General features: G+C 40.5%; 1 protein-coding gene and 1 long non-coding RNA gene across 2 annotated transcripts in view; one reads left to right on the top strand and one right to left on the bottom strand.

Moving 5' to 3' along the window:
• Positions 1-582: 582 nt before the first annotated feature.
• ZNF770 (zinc finger protein 770) lies at positions 583-9580 on the bottom strand. The gene is made up of 2 exons (XM_055436050.2): positions 9481-9580; positions 583-5379 (listed from the first exon to the last, which is right to left on the bottom strand). The coding sequence occupies exon 2, from the start codon at positions 5321-5323 to the stop codon at positions 3245-3247; it is 2079 nt and encodes a 692-aa protein (XP_055292025.2). The 5' UTR covers positions 5324-5379; positions 9481-9580; the 3' UTR covers positions 583-3244.
• Positions 9581-9995: 415 nt separating this feature from the next.
• The window catches only part of LOC129562671 (uncharacterized), a 143540-nt gene continuing 130658 nt past the window's right edge, over positions 9996-22877 (top strand). The window contains exons 1-2 of the long non-coding RNA XR_016038236.1: positions 9996-10341; positions 10535-10603. This is a non-coding gene — a long non-coding RNA (uncharacterized LOC129562671). The remainder of the gene's footprint in view (positions 10342-10534; positions 10604-22877) is intronic.

The following is a 22877-nucleotide window of genomic DNA, read 5'->3' as shown; positions in this document are numbered from 1 at the left end:
TCAGTGGAAAAGGTAGATTGGAATGGGCCCTGGAGTGTCTGCTTATCAGTACCTTGTTTCTATTCTATACGATTTCCCCTTTAAAAAAAAGTCCAAACTGTGTAATTTGAAATTTTAAAAATATTCTGAAATTTGAATTTTTCAAGAATCATCATCTTTCCTTCCACATACATTTTCTCCTAACAGGCCCCATGTGTGTGCTCAGTCACATCTGTGACCCCATGAACTGTAGCCTGCCAGGCTCCTCTGCCCATGGAATCTTCCAGAGGATACTGGAGTGGGTTGTCATTTACTACTCCAGGGGATCTTCCCAACCCAGGGATCAAACCCATGTCTTTTACATTTCCTGCATTGACAGGCAGATTCTTTACCACTGCACCACCAGGGAAGCCCCTAATAAGCCCTATGGCAGTACATAACAATTCCGCTAACTCAGTCAAACCTATCTCAGTAAATAATCATGCTACAGCCTGCTCTGGTCCAAATGAAAAACCCTTCTACTTTTAAGATATTTAAAACTTTATTTTTTTCAGAAAACCGAAGTAATTGATTCAACAATAATAAGTTTGAGCATGCAGCAAATCATTTAACATCTGTTTAATCTTCTTATCATGATGTATACAGTTTATTTTCATTCCTAAAAAGTTCCCACAAGAAGAGTGTAGTGATAATAAAAGTGTTTCATTACAGGTACTTCAAATAGCACTACAGTACATCTTTGACAAAATTTTTACAATATTCCAACTTTCGATATGAAACAGCTTAAAAAAGCGTGGGCAAAAAAAAAATGTATAGTAGTATCACTTGGGCAAACAAAATCTAATAATCATACAAACACAACACTGTTAGGATTCTCTGTTAGGGCTGGGAAAGGAGTATATAAATCATTAAGTTCAAATAAAATTATATAAATAGCTTAGGGAAATCTCCAAAAAGATAATTTCAGACGTATTAAAGAAAAAACCTTGAACTTTTATTCTTGGAAAACATGAACTAGTTGTCCTTTGCTTTTACCTAACAGAAATGTTCTTGTGTAAAGCAAATTCTATAAACCAGCATCTTACTTGCACTTGAGGAACATATCTCAGGAAAAAAGAAATTACTCTTTAAAACATGACTCTCCTATATGTTTGTAAATTGTTGGGATTTTATCTGCACTGTTATGTTTAACCTCTGTGAATTAAACCCAAGTTTCTCAAAATTCACTTGTAAAAAGCAGCAGACCAACTTTTCCTCCCCACCCCACAAAGACAGTTCTTACAGTGGGATGTAAAATTGCTCATTTGTCCATTTTAATAGAGGGCCTGTCACCAAGTATATCTGAACATGCTAGGATAAATACCTACCTGTTCTTTTCACCTTAGAAAGATTATGGCTATTTTCTCTTATTACTAGGAAGTGTCATTCCTAAGGATTTTTAGGTTAGCTTCATGGCAAATAGATATGCAAACGGTGACAGACTTTATTTTGGGGGGTTCCAGTCACTGCAGATGGTGACTGAAGCCCTGAAATTAAAAGATGGTTGCTCCTTGGAAGAAAAGCTATGACAAACCTAGATAGCATATTAAAAAGCAGAGACATTACTTTGCCAACAAAAGTCCAACTAGTCAGGGCTAGTTTTTCCAGTAGTCATGTATGGATGTGAGAGTTGGGACTATAAAGAAAGCCAAGTGCTGAAGAATTGATGCTTTTGAACTATGGTGCTGAAGAAGACTCTTGAGAGTCCCTTGGACTGCAAGATCAAACCAGTCCATCCTAAAGAAAATCAGTCCTGAATATTCTTTGGAAGGACTGATGCTGAAATTCCAATACTTGGGCCACCTGATGCAAAGAACTGACTCACTGGAAAAGACCCTGATGCTGGGAAAGATTGAAGGCAGGAGGAAAAGGGGATGATAGAGGATGAGATGGTTGGATGACATCACCAACTCAACGGACATGAGTTTGAGCAAGCTCCGGGAGTTGGTGATGGACAGGGAAGCCTGGCATGCTGCAGTCCACAGGGTCGCAAAGAGTCGGACATGACTGAGTGACTGGACTGAAGGATTTTTATTTAAAATGGCAAATATGAAGGACAATGTGTGATTATAACTCTTTTACAGTTTGATTAAATATTTCCCAAATCATGACAGAACTGTTTAGAATGACACTCTCAATTCCATAAAGATCTTATTTCTGTATAAGATTACTTTGCCAATTAAAATAACAATTCACTAATGATCAAAATAACACTGTTTAGCATTAGAATCTTGCAAACAGGAATAAAAACTAGATCTAGTCACTGCCATTTGATTAAATTTAATAGACTAGTTAAGTCAGAGAATCACTCAATTAAAGAAGTATTAAAGTTTACTGAAGTAAATGTAAAAGTCTTGTGGAGATGGAATCTACAAGTGAGCCTTAAGTCTGCTGCTATCAATTATGAAAAAGCATGTAGATGAATTACATTCATTTCTCTGAAAAGATGACACTGCATTCACATCAACAAAAAGATTATGGCACTTGAACACTATATTTAATGAGTAAAGATGGTAAATGTACAGAGGTACATACTAGGCTCTTTCTTCCTTTTAAATTTTGGAGGGAAAAACAGCAGGCTGAGCAAAAAAAAAAAAAAAAAAATCTGTAGGAGGTGAAGTTACCAGAGTCCTAAGAATAAATAGCATTGAAAAGACCAATGAAAATAATGTTATTATTTTCTCATCTACCTTCACTTTTACTGGCTTTATATTTTTTAGCTTATAAGAAAAAATTTTCCAATGGAATTTGAACCATAGACCTAAAATCTATGACATAAATGAAATCTAGTCATGCTATCTGCTGCAGCCAAAAACCAATTTTTGCCTGTCTTTTGAGTATATATAAAAGGAGATCATGTCTTAAGGAATAATTCCTTCAAAAATGAGGCTGAATTATTTGTACCATGCCATGGATTTATAACATTTTTAATACAGCCAAAGTATATGTTAAAATAAATGCTTGCTTTATGACATCAAATCATTTTTCCCTCTAAAAATTAATCTGGCTGCTTCTAAAACACTGTATTAAATGTCTATGTATCTTACCTCTTAGTATGCAGGACAAGCAACTGCTTATGAAATAATTAAATCTAATGCAGGCCTTTTGATAAAAATACATTTTAAATGATACAGGATAAAGAACAAGGTCACCAGAGACACCACAAACGTATCAGGGGTTCTGTCAGTTTCATAACTGAATTTAGGATAACCATTTTCTCTTGTGGTCATTCCTTAAAGTGAGTAAGTTGATGTCTCTTCCAGTGAGGAGCCTGTCTGAACGTTTTGCCACAAACTGAGCATTCAAATGGTTTCTGTCCTGCATGAATTAGATAGTGTCTTTCCAGTTTAGATGGGGATCTAAAACTTTTAGAACAAACACTGCATTGGTAAAGAAGGCCATCATTCCTCTCGGCACGCCCTGAATAACTACAAAGATGACTATGATGGCTCTGCTCTGATTCCAGAAGTGTGCTAGAGAGACAGGGCTCTCTGTTTCTACAGGGGGCACCAAGAATGAAATCCTCTGATTCCGCCTTAACTTTTATTTCTGACATCTGATCTGACTCTGAGACCTTGTATTTTTGAAAACCAAGAGTCTGACACTGTTGGGAAGCACTGTAGCTCTCATTATCACCCTGGTGAATGAAAGGTTTGTTAAAATTTTCCAATTCTACTTGGCAAAGAGATTTTCTATAGGGAAGCTTATCAATATGAGTTAGTTTATGTCTTTTCAAGTGAGCTGACTGTCTAAAAGATTTCCCACAAACATTACAGCCGAAGGGCCTCTGTCCAGTATGAATTAAATAGTGTCTTTGTAGTTTAGATACAGAAGGAAACACTTTCTCACATTTGTCACAAGGACACATCTTATGTCCAGTATGTATGTTTCCACTTGGAACTGAAAAGCCACACTGGAGCACTTGGCAGTTTTCAAAGAATTCCTCACCTGATGAACCATAGATAGATATGTCTTTTTTACACACAGGATTATCCACAGTTAACATGTTTTCTGGTGTAAGAATACCTTTCACATTTTTCCCCATATTATGGCTCTGGCAGTGCTTTTGCCGAGAAAATGGCAAAGTCAATGTTTTCTTTTTATTGCCAACTGTCTTATATGTTCCATGCTTGCCAAGAGAACTCAGACATGTTCTCTGGGTTTGTTCAGGCTTCTGCTCACCAGAAATAAAATCACAATTTTTCATGAAAGTGTTTTTAAATACTTTTTTATCAGGTCGAAAATTATCTAATTTCTTACCCCCAGCACGTTTAAGCTTAGCCAAGATTTTTTTAACAATGGTTTTATAGTTGTAGTTTCTTTTGAGCTTGCTTGGAATTTTGCCACTTCTGGCAGGAAAACAGCTGTGTCCATTGAGAATCTGCTCTGATTCAAAACATTCTTCACACTTGGGACACTGAAAAGGGACAATATAAACAGAGTGGACATCAAGCTGATTATTCTCTTCAGATTCACCTATATTACCATTTTCAAAGCCATCCTGCTTTGCATTTAATTTATTAGGCAGGGAGCATGATTCTGAACTCTTCACCTTTAATGAAAGAGTCTGAAAAGTCTTATTCCTGGTATGGATTTGTTTATGCTTCAGAAGTTTGCTTTGAATCTTAAATCCTTTTTGACAAATACAACACTGAAAAGGTCTTTCTTCTGAATGTGTGAGTTGGTGGATTTTTAAGTGAGTTGACTGTCGAAAAGACTTACTGCACAGGACACATTTAAAAGGCCTCTGACCAGTATGAATTAGTGCATGCCTATCAAGTTTTGATTGTGATGGAAACACCTTGCCACAGATTGTACACGCATGAATATCCTTTTTTTTCTTTGAAGGGCTGTATGTAGGATCAGACTTGGAGCATGGGTGTAATGCCCATCTCTCCTCTGGGGTAAAAGTATGATACATTCCATACACTGATTTTTCTTGCTTGGCCTCCAACAATCTTCTGACCTGTTTAACATCATTCTGGTACGTTTCATCGTGAAGCTGTTGGTGCTTCACAAATGTCTTCAGATTCTTAAAGTGGCGTTGACAAATACTACATTTAAAAGGCAGATTATGAGTTAGTTGATGTCTTTCCAGGTGAACTAGTTGCCTAAAGGTTTTATGACACACATCACATTCAAATGGCTTCTGACCAGTATGAATGAGATAATGCCTAGCTAATTTTGATGGTGTTTCAAAATGCTTGAAGCAAATATTGCAAATATACGGCCTGTTTCTAGGTAGCTTGTTGGCTGCTACACACTGCTGAATCTTTAGCATTTTAAAATTGTTTTCAGCCATCATATTCTTCAGTGATATACTCTGATGAGCGCCATAGTGTTCTTAAACTCCACAGACGTCTAAAAATTAAAAATAAAAATGTATTAATTTAAAAATTACTTATTCATGTGAAAAGAAATAATTTAAAATGTCCTTTGGCTAAAGATATTAAAGGAAATAGGAAACCTGAACTTTTCCTGTGTTTAATGAGAAGGCAATGGCACCCCACTCCAGTACTGTTGCCTAGAAAATACCATGGATGGAGGAGCCTGATAGGCTACAATCCATGGGGTCGCTAACAGTCGGACACGACTGAGTGGCTTCACTTTCACGCATTGGAGAAGGAAATGGCAACCCACTCCAGTGTTCTTGCCTGGAGAATCCCAGGGGTGGGGGAGCCTGGTGGGCTTCCATCTATGGGGTCGTACAGAGTCGGACACGACTGAAGTGACTTAGCAGTAGCAGCAGCAGCAATATCCATTTTAGATACTTTAGAATCATTAAACTAATTTCACACATATGAAGAAATAAGGAGTCTTCAAAAGAAATACTTTAAAATGTATATAATTTTAAGCTGTATTTCTAATTAGTTGAGATAATACATTAAAGGGACTGAGTTGGATTTCTTAACATTAAATAGACCTTTTAATTCAAATTTTCTTAGTTCACTATTAAGTAGATTTGCCATTTTCAAAAATTGGGACTAGAAAGGTAAAAACTGTAAGAAATATAATACTTAAACAAGACATATCTGCATTCAATTATAGCACTCCTTTGATATGATCTGAGAATGGAATGTTTCAGTTATCAAAATTCTTAGCCACATCCTTAGTAATATTTACTCTAAATTACTTCTTTGGACCAACAAAGATAACACAGATAACTGGAAGAAAATGTTCCAGGAAACCTGAATTTTAGTTCTGGATTTGCTACTATATGATCTTGGTGTCAAGGAGAAGGACATATATAGATTCCCCAGCTGTAAGTCAGGCAAAGTGCCTCCCGACCTGCCTACCACATCAAGGTGTTGTGAGAATCAATGGAGATGCTGCATCTGAAGGTGCTGGAAAACCAAAGCAGTATGTAAATGTAAGGTATTATTTAGCTCAACACTAATCAAACTTAAAAACTTAATCTACTTAATATTTTTAGGGTTTCTAACTAATAGATAAACGCACTAAATATATAGTTCTTTTTATTTCTCCTTTCCACTTTGTTGTAAAAGTCCTAAAAGACAAGTATAGAGGCAATAAGGTTGACAAAGTGGCTACTTACATATTTATCTATGGCTCGTTAATTGAAGGTTGAGTACAGTTCACTTTCAGGCAATATAATTAAAAGGTCATTTTGGTCTTCAGAGTTGTTAAAAAGATAAAAACACTTCCCCTAATATGCCTCTATGGGACACGTGCCTCTATGGGACCCCATAGACGGCAGCCCACCAGGCTCACCTGTCCTTGGGATTCTCCAGGCAAGAGTACTGGAGTGGGTTGCCATTTCCTTCTCCAGAGGATCTTCCTGACCCCGGGATTGAACCCAGGTCCCCCGCATTGTAGGCAGACGCTTTACCGTCTGAGCCACCAGGGAAGCCACTTAAGATGTCTAGAAAACACTTTAAACACAAAATCTCAAACACACCCACTGTAGTGCTCTTCAGCAATCTGATTTAAAAATAGGAAAAAAAAAATCATTTATTGAGCAAATTATCTTCTACTAGTTGTTTTATCATAGTGTCCTTCAATCTCCAAGTCACTATCCATTAATAGATTGTGAAATAAAATTAATGGGTCATGATCTGCATTTTTGTTTAATAAAATAGATTAGAAAATATCAGATTGCATAACATACGGTAAGGACAGTGTTTTGTGAAACTTCTATAGGAAGAGATAAACTTTGTGAAACCTGTTCTCTTGCATATTTCTTCACACAGGAGACAGAGGAACCCACAACAAATCAATCACTTTATCCAAAAGTGGCCAAGTAATCCATTAGGTAAGACTGGGGCCCATAGGACAAGACAGGAATTCTAAGGATTACTAATTTTCTTCAGTTGACCCAAATAACCCTAAAATATTATAAAAAAAATTTAATTAGAAGTCAAAGGTAATATGGCACACAAAACAGTCTGACTGCAAGCCACTCTATTAATTTATAAAATACACCCTATAACCCAGATATCCATGTTAGCAACAATCAGCTGTTGATACTATTAGTATGCATTTTCACAACACTGAGTTCGTGAAATTACAGGTGAACAGCCTCCAAATCCCTAAAGTGCTAACACAGCAGCAGTTATGAAGATTACAATTAGGTGAATTGCCCCAAATTTGGAAATTTAATTCCTGTCAGGTAATCAGGTATTGAAGTGTCAATTAGGACAATGAGCCAAACTGCAAGTAATTATCAAATCTTTATTCACTTATGCAACAGTCCAAGCAAGAGGCTATAAAAGTACTGGTTACCCAGTGGTCAATTAAACAGAACAGTGCACACAGTCATATCCCAGGGGAGGAGACTGGAAAAAAAGGGTACTGGCTCTTTATGGACCTGAGAGCCAGGGGAGGAAGGAAGGGCTATAAGTAGAAAGATCTTGAGTCAAAATGGAGAAAAGTACCTCAGTCAAGGGTGCCCCTTCCACATTCCCTCCCTTTGCAATAAGGGAGGTATTGGTGGAGGCAATTGGAAAGTACTTGGGCCTCAGAATGTAGGTACCTGAACCAGGAATGCAGAAGAGTATGAGCATGGCTAGCGGGAGGGAACTGGTTCGTCCTTGACTGCAAGCCCTCCACAAAACTGCAGTGCAGTGCCCATGCACAAGTCTAGTGTTGTGAGAGCAGCTTCCCCTGATGAGGCCAGCCAGGCAAAGCCATGCAATTGTCTACCGTTGGGCCTGAAACATCACATGTAGTATTTTGGCCTGAAGCCAGGTTCCTCCACTCCTATTGTGTGTTTCTTCTTTCCTTTAATAGTTTCTTTGGAACACTGGCAAAAAATGCCACACTAGAACTACACACATGACAACCATTTCTGATTATAACAGGAATTGACTACCTATAGTTACCGTGCCAAAAACAGACCACGGATTATCATCTAACACTAGTCCTAAGACTGGATACTATTGTCACTTGCGTCCACACCATGTGGGAAAGCACTGACTGGAAGCTCTATACTGTTAGAATCACTGGTGGCAAGCAGTGATCTCATCTGCTATTTATAAGTGACAGCTCAGGGATCCCCAAGCTCCAAGTGCAGTCCCACATGTACTTAAGCACACGCACGTTAATTTGATAGAACTCCAAATCCCACTTCAGCAGGATCGTGTGTTCTCAACTGATTTTTGTTATTGTTGTTGGTAATATTTAAAAAAACAAACCAACATTGTGTAATTTTTCCTACGCTCAAGTAAAAATAAAAAACGGCAAATCTCAATGGTTCAACCCCAAGATTATCCTGACAACAGCAAAAACACTCTTACAGTTGGAAGACTGAAAAAACTGATCTCAAAAAATCCCAACGAAACTTTAAGGCTGAAAGCATACTCGCTTTCCAGTCTCAAACACTACCATTAAAAGGAAGTGAGGACATCATAAAAATCATTGAACAAGAAACACAAGGACTGGGAAAAACTTGGAGAACTTTCAGTTAGGGAATAATCTTTGGCGACATTTATCACGGCCTTTCCCTCTTTGCAGCTTCTGCTCTACTTCCCTTGGCCCACGCTCTTGCCCTTGAACCATCACCTCTTCCTCCTGGGGGGGGGGGTGGGAATGGGGTGGGGGTTGCACAGGACACAGGGCCCTCACAACCGGCCCTCGCCTTAGTCATCCACAACCAGTAAGCACCCAGGAGTCGAACGAGAGTCCAGAGACTGCAAAACCCCACAGCAGAAAAGGCAAGGCAAGGGTGAAAACTGCTTTGGCCACGGTGGGACGAAGGGAGGGAATGCCACATGTGATACGATTCACTGCACGGGAAAGTATGCTTTTTGCATTTTCCTTTCAGAGATTCCTGCTCCCCAGGAGACGAAGTCAGGAGTTGGGGAAACGAGAAAATCAAATGAGCTGAGTTCCTGGCTCCCCCGTTCTGGGTCCCCGGGCACCTTGGAGGGACTGAGGCAGGCCCGACCTTTCCCGTGGGTCGCTCCACCTCACACCTGAATTCCTGAAATCTTCCTCACGCACCTGCAGCTGGCACGGGCCCGGGAGCCGCGCATCTCGGGGCCAGGAGCCGCACAGGCAGCGTGCGCACGTCCTCCGGGCCGGCGCGGCGATGGGCTGAGTGCGCACGCGCGGGACTCGGGAGCGCCTCGGGACACGGTCCGACTGGAAACAGGCTCCCCGCCGGCCCAGGGCCGCAGTCGCTTGGGCTTGCCGGGAAGGCTTCAGCGTGAAATGCGGCTCCAGGGATGTTTCCAGCCTCGGCGCTGCTCACCCGGCACTGCAGTTGTCGGGGGAAGAGAAGAGTTATTAAGAAGGGTGTATTTTCCGTTTCAGTTCAGTGCTTGACTAGGAAAACCACATAGCCTTGACCGGTGGGCTCAAGGCTCTCCTGGAAGCTGCTGAGCCCGTGTTCAAAGCCCACTCTTCTAGTCCTCTCTAATGCGAGAGAAAAGGGCCGGTGGTGAAACGCCGTATGCCAGAACTTTCTGTGCCTTCACTGGCCAGGGTACTCTGCACGTCGTCAGACCGTAGCGCAGGGGTCAGGGACCTGGGCTTCTCTCTCGGCTCTGCTGACATCCTGCTAGCAGCGGACTCTTTCCGCTTCTTTGTGTATTTCGGGTCGTCTGCAATGTCCGAAGACCTGTGGTCAGAGTGTTAGTTTCTTCAGATTTGACAGATGAAATGGATGTAAAGTGCTCAATGGAATGCCCGGTGCATAATAAACCCCAAATAACTATTACATTTATTAGTTACTATTTTTATTTTAAATACAACTTTATGAAGTAAAAGTATCCCATTGTAAGAAGAGGAAAATGAGACCGAGACGTTAAGGAGCTGAATTCCGCACAGCTGATAAATGATGGCAGTGGGATTTGAACACAGGTAGTCCTTTTAATTCACTGCTGTCTCCCAAATTGTAGCTATCCCAACACTGTGTAGGCACAATCAAGGACTACGTGTTGTAGTGTAGTTGCAAACTAGGGTGGCACATTATTACTAACTAAGATGTTTGAGTATCTATTGAAGATTTTAAGTACAAAAGACATCAGAGGAGAATTTGTTGTGATTTTTGCAGGTTCTGATTGTAACTATCTCAGCTTAAGAGGGAGGAAATGAGAACAAGTAACAAGCACGTTTTTCACCTGTGAGTATCTTTTTACATTACTTTTCAAGAGCCATTGCAAACAAAAATTGTTATTTCTGATATTGTTATATGCGCCTCTATTTAAAAAGGGAGACATTGGGCCAATGAAAAGTCTCTATTTTTGATGTAACATGGGGAAATGGATAATAGGAAAAAGCTTTTGCTTCTCAGGAAGCAACCTTGGAAGAGTCACATTTGGGAAAGTTGAAGCCCTTAACTTCCAACACAAGCAGAGAGGAAGAGCTTTATGTGTCCTGAGCGCTGATCCCAGGGTGGGGATGTGGATTGTCCAGACTTGCTTGCTTCTGCAGCTTCTCTTGGAAGCTCAGCTCAGTCAAATTAAGGAAACAATTGCATCCATCACCAGCCATATAAGTCTTTAGGAGAGATGTAAAGCTCATGAAAGACTATTACCTGAGGTTGGCAACCAATGAAAGGTGCATTACCTGCAAAAATAGATAGGCCTTTGCACCAACAACCTGAGAGATATGGAGTGTGAATTACCAGTGGATGGGCGGTTGTCGAAGGTCACATACCTTGTCTCATCACCTCCCCCATTTACCATGAGAGCTATTTCAGGAAACTTCCATATAAAAAAGGGAGAAATTACTGTGAATAAAAGTCATCCGGAAGAGTTCATTGAATAGCCGAGATTTGAACAGGGACACAATGTGTACATTGTAGGGAAAGATTGTAGTAGTGATAGGAAAAAACAAAGGAATGGCTCGGCATACTTTTGAGTTGGTAACTTACCTCTGTAGCTTACTAGTGTGTGTCCTTAGAAGTGACTTAACCATTCTAAACCTTATTTTCCTCATCTTTAAAATAAGGATAAAATCATTTGTTCATTTATTCAATGAATATCATGACCAAACACAAAGGACTCACTTCTAAATATTTATAAATGAAACTTAGGCCCTTGACTTCAATGTAGTTTTCAGCTCAACATATAAAGAAGTCCAATATGTTAAGAGAGGATATATTAGGGAAGGAATGGGAAGCAGGATTTGTCTTTCTTTAGTAATCAGTGATGTTGAGCATCTTTTCCTGTGATTGTTAGCCATCTGTGTGTCTTTCTTCAGAAAACGTCTATTCAGATCTTCTGCCCATTTTGTGATTGGGTTGTAGTTGTTTTTTTTTTTTTTAATGTTGAGTAGTATGAGTTGTTTATATATTTTGGATATTAACCCCTTGTCGGTCACATTATTTGAAAATATTTTTCCCATTGAGTTTTAATGCTTGTTAAAACCTCCTCCTGCTCCCAAGTGACTGGCCTAGCAAAGAGCTTGCATTTGTTGCTTTCATCCCACCTCATAACTTGCCTCTCTCCTCTTCCTCCTCCTCCTGTTGAGTGACCAATAAAACCATCTTGCCATCTGCAGCTAATCCACCAAAATCTGTATCCCTCAGGTGTCAGTTACGACTCCCAAACGATTATCAAAGAATTTTAGCATTGAAGTATAGTTGATTTACAATGTTTTATTAGTTTCCAGTGTGTATCATATTATTATACTCCATATACAGTTATTGTATGGACTATATTCTCAGTGTTGTATATTGCATCCTTGTAACTTACTTATTTTATACCTAGTAGTTTTTACCTCTTATCCCCTCATTTTTCCACCCCTCCCACCTCTGGTAATGACTGATTTGTTCTCTGTTTCTGTCAGTCTGTTTCTCTTATGTTACAATTGTTCAGATGTTTTATTTTTTAGATTTTACATGTCACTGAAGAGATGCAGTTTTATTCTCTCCCTGTATGAATTATTTCACTGGTATTGTTCCCTCCAGGTCCATCCATGTTGTCACAATGACAAAATTTCATTCTTTTATGGCTTAGCAATATTCCATTGTATACATATACCACATCTTCTTTATTCATTCATCTCTCGGTGGATGCTTGGATTGCTTTCATCTCTTGGCTTTCATAAACAATGGTGCAGTGAACATTGGGTGCATATGTCCTTTTGAACTGGTGTTTTTCAAAGAATTTTTCTATTAAAGACAGCTCTCCCTTTCTAAGACTTTTGGTGACTACAGTCTCCTTCTCATTTTGTATTTCCTCAAGAAAAATATTTGCAGTCTCTTTATGTTTTCCTACATGATTTCTGAGGGAAGGGTGGCTGATGCTGGGGTTGGGAAGTGGTCAGTTGGGGTCAGAAGGTATTTTACAGTACAGCAGTATTTTACTTAAATACAGTGTTAAATATGGTATTAAATATAGTATTTACTTAAATACAGCGGTATTACAGTACATAGTACAGCAGTGTTTTACTTAAAGTAGTTGAACAACCTCCGACTCATAGGCTAGTTATCAATTTCCTAAATTGTTGCTGGAAGTTTTCCTCTAAAGCTCCATTGCTGATAATGCCTATTGGATTTCTGGGTCTAGTTACGTAGCACCATCCCACCCCACTCTCTATAGTTCAAATTCAGTAGTACAGGGGTTTTAGAGTTACCATAAAGCAGGCAGGATTCTCAGTGTAGGACTTTGACCACATTTGTTCATCCTTAAGTCAGGGCTGACCATTGGAGCCTCATGACTATGGAGACTCCTCCAACTATTTTAATACCAGGGTGGAGGCTAGCCAAGGAGGGAAGCTAGGGGCGTGGTATCTACCAAGATTTTTCGTTTATGGGGTCAGGAGAGCTTGACACTGAGACCTTTCTCTCATCTCTGGATCTTAATTTCTGGAGGACAGTTCTAACAAGTGTGCATGCTAAGTTGCTCACTTGTGTCTGACTCTTTGTGATGCTATGGATTATAGCCTGCCAGGCTCATCTGTTCACGGGGATTTTCCAGGCAAAAATTCTGGTGTGAGTTGCTATGCCCTCCTCTTCTTACAAGCACATTCCACCAAACAGTGCCCATGTTCACCAGAACTGGAACATATGGAGGTGTTTCTCTTCTTAGTCTCCACCCCTAAGGGGTGCTGTGGATATTAAAGCGGTTACTTTAGTGGTTACTAGATAATAATTATAAATAGTCACTCAGTCGTGTCCAACTCTTCATAACCCCATGGACCATAGCCTACCAGGCTCCTCTGTCCATGGAATTCTCCAGGCAAGAATACTGGAGTGGGTTGCTAGTCCCTTCTCCAGGGATCTTCCCAACCCAGGGATCAAACCCAGGCCTCCTGCATTGCAGGCAGATTCTTTACTGTCTGAGCCACCAGGGAAGCAGCAGGGAAGTGGTTGCTAGATTCTGGGGGCAAATATGTGAGATATTACTGATCTCTTGTTTAGGACCTGGCTTCCCAATTGGATAAAAATTCAATAGTCATGGTTCAGATTTAAGGCCCAGGGATTTTTTTCTAGTGTGTTCTCTAATCCAAAGTGAGGAAGTCACTTATCCCATAGTCAGGGGGATTTGGAAGTTAGAAACCTGAACTTGAGGAGCTGATGTGTACCTATATGGCTGGATGTATGCCCTTATTCCTAACCCTGAACATTCCTTTTCTTCTTCCCCTTGGATAGCTTCTTTAAGAGCAAGGGGTAGGAAGGGTAACTCACATTTTCACAGGAAGTTCTGAGCTTCTCCTATAATGTTTTGCTTTAAAATCCTCCAATAGCAACTTTCTCCAATAAGTCTGAGTGTTCCAAAACTGCTTTCCAAAAGCAACATGGATGCTTTGTGGCAAGAATCGCTTAAATTTTAACACAACTCCAAAGGTAATTTCTCCTTTCAGCTCTTAAATTGTCAAAAATCCAACTTACAAATCCAGATAGTTTACCACATTGTCACATATTGTTAGGGGGCTTCCCAGAGGGTCAGGGGTAAAGAATCCCTCTGCCAAGCAGGAGACACAGATTCTGTCCCTGGGTGAAGAAGGTCCCCTGGAGAAGGAATTGGCAACCCACTTCAGTATTCTTGACTGGGAAGTCCTATGGAAGAGGATCCTGGTGGGCTACCATCCATGGGGTCACAAAGAGTCAGATACAACTGAATGACTAAACAACAAAAGTATTGTTAAGCACTCAGCCACCCAGTGTACTCTGAGGGATGCATTGGAAACTTTGCAATCACATAAATTTCTAATTCTGGATTCTACAAACTTTCAGTTAATTATTGTCCATATCTCAACTCTCGTGCCTCTAATAGTTCAGGGAATGTAAAAATCCTCCTTTCTGCATAACCTGAAAATGTCTATATTTCTTGTGGAATGTAGCATTTAGTCAGGGTCCTACTAGTCAGTCCCAGGTTCTGATCTCCAAAGGATCCTGACTCAGAAGAAGCAGGCATAGTAGGAACCTTTCATTAGCCTTGTGATGAGGTGCATTGTGTTCCCTGAAAAGATATATTCAAGTCCTAACCCTGGGAACCTGTGAATGGGACTTTGTTTGGAAATAGGGTCTTTCCAGATGTAATGAATGATTTTGATGTGAAATTATCTTGGGTTTAAGGTAAACCCTAAATCCAGTGGTGATTGGCCTTTTAAGAAAAGGAAAGGCACAGAGAGACACACAGAAGGCCATGAGAAGATGAAGACAAAAAAGACCTCCATGTATTTGAGGAGCAGGTAGAAGGCTAGTGGCTCAGGAATGGTGTTCAAGGAGGAAGTAGTGCAAGATGAAATGAGCTTAGAGAATGGTAAGTGTCAGATGTAATGCAGCCTTGTAAACTACGGTCAAGAGTTTGGTTTTTATTCTAGATGCAGGAGAAAGCATTTGGAAGGCTTTAAGAAGGAAAAATGGTATGATTTGAATTTTTAAATGATATTTATTGCTGCTATGTTAGAGTCAAGTGAAGGGTTTTGGAGAATATGTATGATGTCAGTTTAGCTAATCCTGAGTTAAAGAAAGTGAAAGTGTTTGTCTCGCAGTCATGTCTGACTCTTTGTGACCTCATGGACTGTAGCCCACCAGGTTCATCTGTCCATGGGATTCTCCAGGCAAGAATACTGGAGTGGGTTGCCATTCCCTTCTGCAGGGGATCTTCCCCACACAGGGATTAAACCTGGGTCTCCTTCATTCCAGGAAGATTCTTTGCCATCTGAGCCACCAGGATAAGATGTTTCCCCGAATTCCCCTCCCTGAGAGACTCAGGCTTGGTGAGCCGCACAAGGAGCATTTTGTATGCTATTTGGAAGGCAGAAAGGAAGCAATAGCCTATTGGATTTACACTTGAAAGGTCAGAGAAGGGCACAAGGCCCCACTGCAATGCACCTACTTTGCTGTAATCTCCTGGCTCATCTTACTGGCCTGGGACAATATCTGGACCACAAATCTGGTCTACACTTCCTTACCTTCCATGCAGCTAAGTATAGCCATGTGATGATGTTCCTTTTAATGGGGCTATCAGGGACATTTTGTCTGTAATTGGCTGGGCAAGGACCTTAAAGGAATGGGGCATGCCATTCCTCCTCCCTGCCTCATTCTGGCTATCTAGAATGTACATTGGAGAAGGCGATGGCACCCCACTCCAGTACTCTTGCCTGGAGAATCCCATGGAGGGAGGAGCCTGGTAGGCTGCAGTCCATGGGGTCGCTGAGAGTCGGACACGACTGAGCGACTTCACTTTCACTTTTCACTTTCACACATTGGAGAAGGAAATGGCAACCCACTCCAGTGTTCTTGCCTGGAGAATCCCACGGGCGGGGGAGCCTGGCGGGCTTCTGTCTATGGGGTCACACAGAGTCGGACACCACTGAAGCAACTTAGCAGTAGCAGCAGCAGAATGTACATGCGTTGACAATCTCAGTAGTAGGCAGCAGAGAAGGATCCTGGTCCTTTGACGTCATCAAGCCATGCCAGTTTTGGACTTCATACTTCTTGTCTTTTACAAGAGAGCTAAAAACTATTTTATTTGATATAAGATTATTATCCACCACTGTTTTCTATTTCTATCACATGTAGCTAATGTTAATCCTAAATAAAGCAGTGTCCATATAATTAACTCCTTTTTTTCAAGGGCATCTAAATGAATGCCTGCTTGGTGCAAACAATAGTCTAATTAGAACAATTTTTTTTCTTAGTCAAGCCTGTGTATATTGTCTGTACCCACACACAAAATCCCTCTACCAACCCATATTTTGCTTTGCCTTTAAAGTTCTAAAAGAATTATAGATACTTTACTAGAATCTATTATTAAAAGCACTCCTACTTTCTCTAGGGAAGCAACAATTGATCCGCATTGTCTTAGCACTAGCTCACATTTCCTAAGTCCTTGTTTAAAATTAATCCAAATCATTAAACAACACAGGGAAAAAATTCTTTTAAAATTACACAATAACAGCTGCCTGAGAGACTGAAAAAATTAAGTTTACATGTAATCTCAGATAAGGTGACCAGATTTCCAAAATTGGCTAAGACAGTCCTAACTCCCAGATTGCCTGCTGCTCTGGTTTCTGTCTCAGCACACGTCATGTGGTCTAGCCAGATGTTGTCCAACTTTAGGACAGGAATTCCTGTGCTCTGTTCAGGAGAGCAAATCACTAAAAAGGAGTCAGTTTAGTTCAGTCATGTCTGACTCTTTGTGACCCCATGGACTGCAGCACACCAGGCCTCCCTGTCCATCACCAACTCCCAGAGCTTGCTCAAACTCATGTCCATTGAGTCGGTGATGCCATCCAACCATCTCATCCTCTGTTGTCCCCTTCTCCTCCCGCCTTCAATCTTTCCCAGCATCAGGGTCTTTTCCAATGAATCAGTTCTTGGCATCAGGTGGCCAAAGTACTGAAGCTTCAGCATCGGTCCTTCCACTGAATATTCAGGACTGATGTCCTTTAGGATGGACTGGTTTGATCTCCTTGCTGTCCAAGGGACTCTGAAAATGGGGTAACAACCTGAAAGTATAAATGGCAAAAAACTAAAGTGTGGTTACAATTTTAGTTAACATTTTTCAGTTGTTTGACAAAGTTTGGAAGCATTTGTCAGTGAATATTGTTTTGTTTGGTGTCATTCACACTATGCATTGTATGATATGTTTCTAGGGTGTGATCAATATTCTTAAAAAGCTATATTGACTACAATAGGCTAGAAAATGTCAGAGTACATTGCCCATGCTAAGGGCGAGTATTTTTCAAAAATTTGTGTTTTGTCCATGAGTCTTTGGCACAAGAGGCTGAATAATGGAAATTTAAGATCAGCAAATTTCAATTGTTTGTGACTGCACTCACCCAGTGTTTCTAGAATCGTGCGATAATATTAAGAAATGTTAAGTCTTTCATTCATCATGTGTTTAACGTATGTAACAGTAACAGTACTTGTAAGTCCATCACCTCCTTCAGTGAGGTTTTTCCTTCAAGCCCCAACTCAAATAAATTTTCCAAGGCTATTCCAGGGACTTTACAAGTGTCCAGGACTGTTGGATGAGGTGTTGTCTACAGGTCATTGGTCAATGGCTAGTTCACCCTTGAAGTTCACGGGAAGTTCACATGGTGTATAAAGACTAAATTGAAGTTAGCCAATTGGACAAGGAGAAAAGGGCATTCCAGGTAGAAGTAGCAGTATATATTAAACAGAAGAAACAGTAAAATGGATGGGTTTACAGTATCTTTTATTATTAAGTCCAGAAAGTTTTAAAAGCTGGAAGCTTTTTCTTAATCCATAGGTAGGAGAACCTGCCTCAATCTTAATGCATTGGTGTGTAGCATTTGTCAGAGATCCATCAGGAAACAGATGGTATTCTCAGATTGGGATCATTGAAAGAGGGTTTAATAAAGAGACTCCCTCAAAGGTGGTAATGTGATAGTGGGATAGCAGAGCTGTGATGATGCCGAGCCACACATCCTAGGAGATGAGAAGAGAGAGTGGTTCTTGGAGGCCAGAAGGTAGGAGTTATGGGAAGAAGACTTTCTTAAGAGCAGCTGCCTCCAGGGGACTGTGCTTCAGCAGAAGGAGACACCCCAGGTTTCCCGATAACCTGCAGGGCTCCCCATTGGCTGTATCTTACTAGAATCCTGGGGCAATGGGGTATGGGCCTGAAGCCCAGATAGGTTAGTTTTCTAGGCACAGAGCAGGTGGAAAAGATCTGGAGGAGCCAAAGGAGGTGACTCAGTGGCAAGGCCAGACCCAACTGATTGTGACCACTTGTGATCTTAATGCACTTAATGTGAATATTCTAGGTTTGCTGCAGAAATATTCATGTGTTTGAAGCGAGCTGATGCCTTAGACAATCTGGGGTGTTATGTAACACACACGCACATAGAGAGACATGGGATTACCTGTTGAAAATATAAAAAAATATGAATTCTGAAACACTTGTGGTCTCCAGGGTTTCTGTTAAGTGAATACTTATAAACAGTAAACTGGAGAAATTTCCATATGGCTAGATTTTGTATGTTGGGAGTTAGGAGGCAGGAGAAGAGACTGGAAGAGTGGACTGGAGCTGTGACAGGAAGAGGCTTTTATGCCAAGCCAAGAGTATGGACTTGGTTGTAAATGGTGTTGATCTGTAATAAAGACCTTTAAAGGGGGTGACAAGGTTATGCATGTTCTTCAGAGATCTTTCTGGCTATCAGGCACAAACTGGATTGGACTCTCCTGGGCAGCAGAGCATGGGATGGCCTGGGTTTGGCATTTCTCTGGTACCTCAGAGTAGAGAAGGAGCAGGGGAGGGAGGCAAAGGGTGGTGAAAGGCTGGCTCCCGTGACTCCCACAACTGCACAGGTGACACTTGAACAGAACATGGAAGGATCAGAGAAACACCTGCAGGGGATGAGAAGAGGAGACTGTAACAATTTCAAATGTCATGCTCAGCACTGCTTAGTAAGCTGCCTAACAGTCCATCCTAAAGGAAATCAGTCCTGAATATTCATTGGATGGGCTGATGCTGAAGCTCCAATACTTTGGCCACCTGATGTGAAGAACTGACTTACTGGAAAAGACCCTGATGCTGGGAAAGACTGAAGGCAGGAGGAGAAGGGGATGACAGAGGATGAGATGGTTGGATGGCATCATTGACTTAAGAGACATCAGTTTGAGCAAGCTCCGGGAGTTGGTGATGGACAGGGAAGCCTGGTGTGCTGCAGTCTATGGGTTGCAAAGAGTCGGACACAACTGAGCGACTGAACTAAACTGAACTGAACAAGACTTTTTGCCAGCACAGCAGATGTAGTTCATTGCTCATCAACCAAGAAAGATATCGTTCCCTTGCTTTTTTACATCATAGGTTCTTTTTTAAGAAGAATGAATAGGAACTCATAGGTGTTCAGTTCAGTTCAGTCGCTCAGTCGTGTCTGACTCTCCGCAAGCCCATGAATCATAGCACGCCAGGCCTCCCTGTCCATCACCAACTCCTGGAGTTCACTCAAACTCATGTCCACAGAGTTCGTGATGCCATCCAGCCATCTCATTCTCTGTCGTCCCCTTCTCCTCCCGCCCCCAACCTTTCCTAGCATCAGTCTTTTCCAGTGAGTCAACTCTTCACATGAGGTGGCCAAAGTATTGCAGTTTCAGCTTTAGCATCAGTCCTTCCAATGAACACCCAGAACTGATCTCATTTAGAATGGACTGGTTGGATCTCCTTGCAGTTCAAGGGACTCTCAAGAGTCTTCTCCAGCACCACAGTTCAAAAGCATCAATTCTTCGGCGATCAGCTTTCTTTACAATCCAACTCTCACATCCATACATGACCACAGGAAAAACCATAGCCTTGACTAGACGGACCTTTGTTGGCAAAGTAATGTCTCTGCTTTTTAATATACTATCAAGGTTGGTCATAACTTTCCTTCCAAGGAGTAAGCGTCTTTTAATTTCATGGCCACAATCAGCATCTGCAGTGATTTTGGAGCCCAAAAAAATAAAGTCTGACACTGTTTCCACTGTTTTTCCATCTATTTCCCATGAAGTGATGGGACTGGATGCCATGATCTTAGTTTTCTGAATGTTGAGCTTTAAGCCACCTTTCCACTCTCCTCTTTCACTTTCATCAAGAGGCTTTTAAGTTCCTCTTCACTTTCTGCCATAAAGTTAGTGTCATCTGCATATCTGAGGTTATTGATATTTCTCCCAGCAATCTTGATTCCAGCTTGTGCTTCTTCCAGCCCAGCATTCCTCATGATGTACTCTGCATATAAGTTAAATAAGCAAGGTGACAATATACAGCCTTGACATACTCCTTTTCCTATTTGGAACCAGTCTGTTGTTCCATGTACAGTTCTGACTGTTGCTTCCTGACCTGCATACAGGTTTCTCAAGAGGCAGGTCAGGTGGTCTGGTATTCCCATCTCTTTCAGAATGTTCCACAGTTTATTGTGATCCACACAGTCAAAGGCTTTGGCATAGTCAATGAAGCAGAAATAGATGTTTTTCTGGAACTCTCTCACTTTCTCCATGATCCAGCGGATGTTGGCAATTTGATCTCTGGTGCCTCTGCCTTTTCTAAAACCTGCTTGAACATCTGGGAGTGCACGGTTCACATATTGCTGAAGCCTGGCTTGGAGAATTTTGAGCATGACTTTAATAGCGTGTGAGATGATTGCAATTGTGCGGTAGTTTGAGCATTCTTTGGCATTGCCTTTCTTTGGGATTGGAATGAAAACTGACCTTTTCCAGTCCTGTGGCCACTGCTGAGTTCTCCAAATTTGCTGGCATATTGAGTGCAGCACTTTCACAGCATCATCTTTCAAGATTTGAAATAGCTCAACTGGAATTCCATCACCTCCACTAGCTTTGTTAGTAGTGATGCTTTCTAAGGCCCACTTGACTTCACATTCCAAGATGTCTGGCTCTAGGTCAGTGATCACGTTATTATGACTGTTAAGTGGCAGTAATTACCCAGTGAGTCTGTGATGGAATCTGGATTGGTCTTCTAATAACTCTATGCCATGTTGTTTTTATTCTACTACAGCACCATCCAATCAGTCTGAGATATGGTGATGGTTCACATAAATGTGTGCTTGAGGTTCTGAAAAAAATATGTAGAAATAAAAGACTAGAGCATTGCTGTTATTTAGTCACTCAGTTGTGTCCGACTTTGTGACCCTGTGGACTGTGGCACCTCAGGCTTCCCAGTCCTTCACCATCTCCTGGAGATGGTGCATTAATTATAGACTTATCAGTCTTTGGAAGGTACAATTTTTTCCTCTTTAAGTTTTAATGAAAATAAAAACTAAAAACCTATAACATTAAGCAAAATAAAAGTCTAAGTAAAGCTAGCACAGTAATTTATGCATAATTATGGAAGAATTGGTACATAAAGTGATTATATGATGTATCTCATGAGTCACTTTGTCAGACTTATTACACAGCCTATTTATAATTTAATTATTTCTAGTCTTTCTCCAATTGTTTAATTGTTTCCATATGCTTTCTTGTGCTTTAATTCATGTGTGAGTCTCACCAACCACAAGCAAGTGGAAGTCTATACAATAAAAATTTATCTCTTTTTCACCACCACTCATTACCCCTTCAGCACTTTCTCTGGAGGTAACCTCTCATAAGAGGTGTGTGTACACTTTTTCAGGTTTGTATCCAAACCTGCCTAAATGTTATAGACATACAAAAACAAATGTTATTTCTTGTGTTGTTTTCCCACAGAATGGCATAATACAATGAGAGCGTTCTTAACTTGCCTATTTCACTTGATATGTTACATGTTTCTTCATGTAAATATTAATGATTGCTTTGGGTTCTATTGCAGAAATGTTCTTTTATTTAACCATTCTGTCACTGTTGGTAAATAGGCTCTTTTAAAGTTTTTGTTATGACAAATAATCCTTCATATTAACATCCTTGTACTGCTTCTTAGTTGTACTTGAAAGACCTTGTTCTCTAAGGTCCTTGGCCAAAGTATATATTTTATAGAAACTAATAACATATATTTTCATTTTTAAAATTTATTTTAATTGGAGAATAATTACTTTACAATATTTTGATGGTTTTGTCATACAGCAGTATGAATCGGCCATAGGTAAACATGTGTCCCCTCCATCCTGAACCCTCCCCCCACCTCCCTCCCAACCCTGTCCCTCCAGGTTGTCAAAGAGCACTGGCTTTGGGTGCCCTGCATCATACTTCAAGCTCACACTGGTCATCTATTTTACCTATGGTAATGTATGTGTCCCAATGCTTTTCTCTTAAATTGTCCCACCCTCTCCTTCTCCCACTGAGTCCAAAAGTCTGTTTTTTACATCTGTGTCTCCTTTGCTGTCCTGCATATAGTACTGTTGGTACCATCTTTCTAGATTCCTTATATATGTGTTAATATATTATATTTGTCTTTCTCTTTCTGACTTACTTCACTCTGTATAATAGGCTCTAGGTTCATCTACCTGATTAGAACTGACTCAAATGAATTCTTTTTTATAGCTGAGTAATATTCCACCATATA

Source organism: Moschus berezovskii, chromosome 9, assembly GCF_049115385.1.
Source record: "Moschus berezovskii isolate FMDL1 chromosome 9, NW_MosBer_1.0, whole genome shotgun sequence".
In the NCBI taxonomy this organism is placed as follows: Eukaryota; Metazoa; Chordata; class Mammalia; order Artiodactyla; family Moschidae; genus Moschus; species Moschus berezovskii.
The sequence above is the reverse complement of the archived record's forward strand: the minus strand, read 5'-3'. Positions and strand labels throughout refer to the sequence as shown.